The sequence below is a fragment of the Arachis stenosperma genome, chromosome 10, assembly GCF_014773155.1.
Source record: "Arachis stenosperma cultivar V10309 chromosome 10, arast.V10309.gnm1.PFL2, whole genome shotgun sequence".
Lineage (NCBI taxonomy): Eukaryota > Viridiplantae > Streptophyta > Magnoliopsida > Fabales > Fabaceae > Arachis > Arachis stenosperma.
The window spans coordinates 84,146,869-84,153,445 of NC_080386.1; the positions used below are offsets into that span (position 1 = coordinate 84,146,869).

The 6,577-nt window shown below is 40.2% G+C and overlaps 1 protein-coding gene across 1 annotated transcript; it reads right to left on the bottom strand.

The window, feature by feature from the left end:
- Positions 1-4,122: 4,122 nt before the first annotated feature.
- LOC130957290 (uncharacterized) lies at positions 4,123-4,494 on the bottom strand. The gene has a single exon (XM_057884157.1). It carries the CDS (start codon positions 4,492-4,494, stop codon positions 4,123-4,125), a length of 372 nt encoding a protein of 123 aa, XP_057740140.1.
- Between the last annotated feature and the right edge of the window lie 2,083 nt (positions 4,495-6,577).

Here is a 6,577-nt window from a genome sequence, read left to right on the forward strand (position 1 = left end):
GCATTCAACTTGAACTCATCCTCATTGACTCTCAGGGTTACTTCCCCTTTTTGTACATCAATGAGAGTTCGTCCAGTTGCTAGGAAAGGTCTTCCTAGAATGAGAGTTGCACTCTTGTGCTCCTCCATTTCCAGTACTACAAAGTTAGTTGGAAAGGCGAATGGCCCAACCTTGACAATCATGTCCTCAATTATGCCTGATGGATATTTAATGGAGCCATCAGCAAGTTGGAGGCATATCCGGGTTGGTTTGACTTCTTCAGTCAACCCAAGCTTTCTGATAGTGGATGCAGGTATTAGATTGATGCTTGCTCCAAGGTCACACAGGGCTGTCTTGGTGCAAGCACCTTCTAATGTGCATGGTATCATAAAGCTTCCTGGATCTTGAAGCTTTTCTGGTAAGCTTTTCAGAATGACTGCACTGCATTCTTCAGTGAGAAATACTTTTTCAGTTTCTCTCCAATCCTTCTTATGACTTAAGATATCTTTCATGAACTTAGCATAAGAAGGTATTTGCTCAAGTGCCTCTGCAAACGGAATCTTTATTTCAAGAGTCCTTAGGTAGTCTGCAAAGTGGGCAAATTGCTTATCCTGCTCCGCTTGGCGGAGTTTCTGAGGATAAGGCATCTTGGCTTTATATTCTTCAACCTTAGTTGCTGCAGGTTTATTCCTTACAGAAGTGGTTGGAGAAGCCTTTTTAGAGGGGTTACTATCAGCACTCTCAGGTGTCTGATTCCCCCTTGGCGTTTGAACGCCAGGATTGGGTGGAAAATGGGCGTTTAACGCCAACTTTTCCCCCTTTTCTGGCGTTTGAACGCCATGACTGAGTAGGGAATGGGCGTTTAACGCCAGCTTCCCCCCTTTTCTGGCGTTTGAACGCCATGAGTATTCCTCTCTGGGCTTTTACTGTCCTCAGAGGGATTTTGGATAGTGGTTTGGCTATCCTCTGTCAATTGTTCCTTTATTGGCTTTTTGCTACTTTGAGCAGTGTTATTCAATGTCTTCCCACTCCTCAGTTGAACTGCTTGGCATTCTTCTGTTATCTGTTTAGATAGCTGCTGTTTTGCCTGATTCAACTGTGATTCTATGTTCTTGTTAGCAATTTTAGTTTCTTGGAGCATCTCTTTAAATTCTGCTAACTGTTTTGTCATCAGGTGTAATTGCTGATTAAGCTCAATCATCTGTTCTTGAGGATTAGGATCAGTGGCTACTGCCATAACTTCTTTTTTTGTAGAGAACTCATTGCTAGAGTACAAATGTTGATTTCTAGCAACAGTATCTATAAGCTCTTGTGCCTCTTCAATCATCTTCCTCATATGTATAGATCCACCAGCTGAGTGGTCTAGAGACATCTGAGCTTTTTCTGTAAGCCCATAGTAGAAGATGTCTAACTGTACCCACTCTGAAAACATTTCAGAGGGGCATTTTCTTAGCATACCTCTATACCTCTCCCAGGCATTATAACGGGATTCATTATCCCCTTGTTTAAAGCCTTGGATGTCCAGCCTTAGCTGTGTCATCCTTTTTGGAGGGTAAAATTGATTCAGGAATTTGTCTGATAACTGTTTCCTTGTCTTTATGCTTGCTGTAGGTTGGTTATTCAACCACCTCTTAGCTTGATCTTTTACAGCAAATGGAAACAGTAATAGTCTGTAGACATCCTGATCCACCTCTTTATCACGTACTGTGTCAGCAATTTGTAAGAATTGTGCCAGAAACTCAGTAGGTTCTTCCTGTGGAAGACCGGAATACTGGCAATTTTGCTGCACCATGATAATGAGTTGAGGATTTAGCTCAAAGCTACTTGCTTTAATGGGAGGTATACAGATGCTACTCCCATATGCAGCTGTAATGGGGTTAGCATATGACCCCAGAGTCCTTCTGGACTGTTCAATTCCACTTAGGTCCATGATGGGGGAAGGGAATATGATATGGATTCACAAGTAAAGTATATATTTTTTTTTAACTAAAAGTGACCGAAAAAAAATAAAATAAAATAAATGGAAAATAAAATTTCGAAAATTAAAAGAAAATAAGATCAAAGCAAAATGAGAACCAAATCAATTAGTTAATTAAAAAGATTTTGGAATCAGCAATTGAAAATATATGATTGAAAATTATTTTGAAAAAGATTTGACTTTTTGAAAAGAGGAAAGAGAAAAACAACAAAATGACACCAAACTTAAAATTTTTAGAAAATCAAACACAATTTTTTGAAAATTTTAAAGGAAAAACACAAAGAAGACACCAAACTTAGAATTTTTAAAGAACAAGAAAGGACTAAGAACATGCAAATTCGAAAAATAAAAAGGAAAACAAAAGCATGCAATTGACACCAAACTTAAAATATGAAACTAAACTCAAATAAAAGACTCTAAACCAACAAAAATAAAACAGTCCTAATCTAAGCAAAAAGATAGACCGTCAGTTGTCTAAACTCGAACAATCCCCGGCAACGGCGCCAAAAACTTGGTGCACAAAATTGCAATCACACTTTTGCAATCCCGCACAACTAACCAGCAAGTGCACTGGGTCGTCCAAGTAATACCTTACGTGAGTAAGGGTCGATCCCACGGAGATTGTCGGCTCGAAGCAAGCTATGGTTATCTTGTAACTCTTAGTCAGGATATCAATAATTATCAGGGATGATTGTGAAAGGCAAAAGAACATGAAATAAGTACTTGTTTTGCAGTAATGGGGAACAGGTTGAGGTTTTGGAGATGCTCTATCTTCTGAATCTCTGCTTTCCTACTGTCTTCTTCTTCAAGCACGCAAGACTCCTTCCATGGCAAGCTATATGTAGGGTTTCACCGTTGTCAATGGCTACCTCCCATCCTCTCAGTGAAAATGTTCAACGCGCTCTGTCACAGCACGGCTAATCATCTGTCGGTTCTCAATCAGGTTGGAATAGAATCTAGTGATTCTTTTGCGTCTGTCACTAATGCCCAGCCTTCAGGAGTTTGAAGCTCGTCACAGTCATTCAATCATTGAATCCTACTCAGAATACCACAGACAAGGTTTAGACCTTCCGAATTCTCTTGAATTCCGCCATCAATTCTAGCTTATACCACGAAGATTCCGGTTAAGGGATCCAAGAGATATCTACTCAATCTAAGGTAGAACGGAGGTGGTTGTCAGGCACACGTTTATAGGTGAGAATGATGATGAGTGTCACAGATCATCACATTCATCAGGTTTAGGAATAAGTGATATCTTAGAATAGAAGCAAGCATGATTGAATGAAAAACAGTAGTAATTGCATTAATCCATCAAGACACAGCAGAGCTCCTCACCCCCAACCATGGGGTTTAGATACTCATGCTGTAGAAGATACAATGAGAAACGTGTAAAGTGTCATGAGGTGTAGATACAATGTCAAAAGATCCTATTAATAGCGAACTAGTAACCTAGGGTATACATAAATGAGTAAATGACGTAAAAATCCACTTCCGGGGTCCACTTAGTGTGTGCTTGGGCTGAGCATTGAAGCTTTCATGCGTAGAGACTTTTTCTGGAGTTAAACGCCAGCTTTTATGCCAGTTTGGGCGTTTAACTCCAATTTTTATGCCAGTTCCGGCGTTAAACGCTGGGAATTCTGAAGCTGATTTTCAACGCCGGTTTGGGCCATCAAATCTCGGGCAAAGTATGGACTATTATACATTGCTGGAAAGCCCAGGATGTCTACTTTCCAACGCCGTTAAGAGCGCGCCAATTGGGCTTCTGTAGCTCCAAAAAATCCACTTCGAGTGCAGGGAGGTCAGAATCCAACAGCATCTGCAGTCCTTTTCAGCCTCTGAATCAGATTTTTGCTCAGGACCCTCAATTTCAGCCAGAAAATACCTGAAATCACAGAAAAACACACAAAATCATAGTAAAGTCTAGAAAAGTTAATTTTAACTAAAAACTAATAAAAATATAATAAAAACTAACTAAAATATACTAAAAACACACTAAAAATAATGCCAAAAAGCGTATAAATTATCCGCTCATCAATAGGCATTAGTACTAAGAAGATTTATTGATGAGGGAAGATAAGGAGAGGAGAAGGAATGATCATACCATGGTGGGTTGTCTCCCACCTAGCACTTTGCTTTAACGTCCTTAAGTTGGACGCTCCACTAGCTCAGTCTTCTGCTGTGGGTGGATCTTCCAAGAGGAAGATCTTTAGATGGAATAACTTCAAGCAATGTCCATTGACCTTCATAAGTTCAAAGCTTGAGGTATGGCTCAAGTGAAAGACTCCGTATGGTTCCACCTTCTCTACTCGATACGGACCATCCCATCTGGATCTCAGCTTGCCTGGCATGAGTCGCATTCTGGAGTTGTAAAGTAGGACTAAGTCCCCTGGTTGGAATTCGCTTCTCTTAATTCTCTTATCATGCATAGCCTTCACCTTTTCTTTATACAGCCTGGAGTTTTCATAAGCTTCAAGGCGAAGGCTCTCTAATTCTTGCAGTTGTAACTTCCGTTTAGCTCCGGCTCTCTCATAGTCCATGTTGCATTCCTTTACCGCCCAGAACGCCTTGTGTTCTAACTCAACTGGAAGATGACAGGCCTTTCCATAAACCAAGCGGAAAGGACTCATCCCAATTGGTGTCTTGTATGCTGTCCGATATGCCCAAAATGCGTCTTGGAGCCTGGTGCTCCAGTCCTTCCTATGAGGCTTGACTACCTTATACTGTATGCATTTTATATCTCTGTTAGACACCTCTGCTTGCCCATTAGTCTAAGGGTGATAGGCGGTTGATACTTTATGAATGATCCCGTGCCTCTTCAGTAAACCTGTTAGTCTCCTGTTACAAAAGTGAGTGCCTTGATCACTCACGATTGCTCCTGGTAATACAAAGTAACAAATAATATGATTTCTAACAAAGGAAACAACGGTGTTAGCATCATCAGTACGGGTAGGAATTGCTTCCACCCATTTAGAAACATAATCTACAGCTAATAGTATATAAAGGTGGCCATTAGAATTTGGAAATGGACCCATGAAGTCATTGCCCCAAACATAAAAAATTTCACAGAAAAGCATAATTTGTTGAGGCATTTCATCCCTCTAGGCTATATTACCAAACCTTTGGCATGGAGAACAAGATTTACAAAGATCAGCAGCATCTTTAAAAAGAGTAGGCCACCAGAATCCACAGTCAAAAACTTTTCTAGCAGTTCGTTAAGGGCCAAAATGTCCTCCACTCTTAGATGAGTGGCAGGCCTCTAAAATGGACTGGAATTCTGATTGAGGTACACACCGTCTAATTACCTGGTTAGCACCACACCTTCATAGATATGGGTCATCCCATACATAGTATTTGGACTCACTTTTCTGCTTGTTTCTCTGATGCTTAGTGAAATCAGGAGAAAAAGTATGGCTAACTAGATAATTAGCTACAGGTGCATACCACGGGGCTACATCAGATACTGCCTGTAAGCTATCAAATGGGAAATTATCATTGATAGGAATGTAGTCATCTTTAATGTGCTCAAGGCGACTCAAGTGGTCAGCCATTAAATTCTGGTTACCACTCCTATCTTTAATTTCCAGATCAAATTCTTACAGCAGTAGCATCCAACGTATTAGCCTTGGTTTAAACTCCTTTTTAGTTAATAAATATTTTAGAGCTGCATGGTCTGAGTACACTACTACCTTAGTACCAAGTAAATAGGCTCAGAATTTATCCAGAGCAAGAACAATAGCTAAAAGCTCCTTTTCAGTAGTAGTGTAATTAGACTGAGCAGCATCTAAAGTCTTAGATGCATAAGCAATTACAAAAGGGTCGTTACCTTCATGTTGAGACAGTGCTGCTCCTACTGCATGATTGGAGGCGTCACACATGATTTCAAATGGTTGACTCCAGTCTGGTCCGCTCACAATCAGAGCTTGAGTCAAGGCGGTCTTTAGCTTATCAAACGCTTGTTTGCAATCCTCATTGAACTCGAACTCAATGTCTTTCTGCAGTAGTTTGGATAAGGGTAGTGCTACCTTACTGAAGTCCTTAATGAATCTCCTATAAAAACCTCAATGGCCAAGGAACGACGGACTTCCCTCACAGAGGAGGGGTAAGGTAAACTAGAAATAACATCCACCTTTGCTGGGTCTACAGAGATACCAGTATCAGAAACAACATGTCCTAGAAAAATACCTTGTTTTACCATAAAATGACACATTTCAAAATTTCAAACAAGGTTTGAACTAACACACCTGTCCAAAACTTTAGATAAACTATCCAAGCAAAGGTTAAATGAATCACCATAAATGCTAAAGTCATCCATAAAAACTTCCATACAAGTCTCAATGAGATCAGAGAAAAGACTCATCATACACCTTTGGAAAGTAGCTGGTGCATTGCACAAGCCAAAGGGCATTCTTTTATAAGCATAAGTCCCAAAAGGACATGTAAAAGTAGTCTTTTCCTGATCTTCAGGAGCTATATGGATTTGAAAATAACCTGTATAACCATCTAAAAAATAGTAGTGAAATTTACCTGACAGGCGATCAAGCATCTGGTCAATAAATGGCAAGGGATAATGATCCATGCGAGTGGCTTGGTTGAGACGCCTGTAGTCAATGCAAACTCTCC

Excerpts from the sequence above, each read along its gene's own strand:
- LOC130957290 (XM_057884157.1), bottom strand. The coding sequence starts at position 4,494 with ATGGACTATGAGAGAGCCGGAGCTAAACGGAAGTTACAACTGCAAGAA.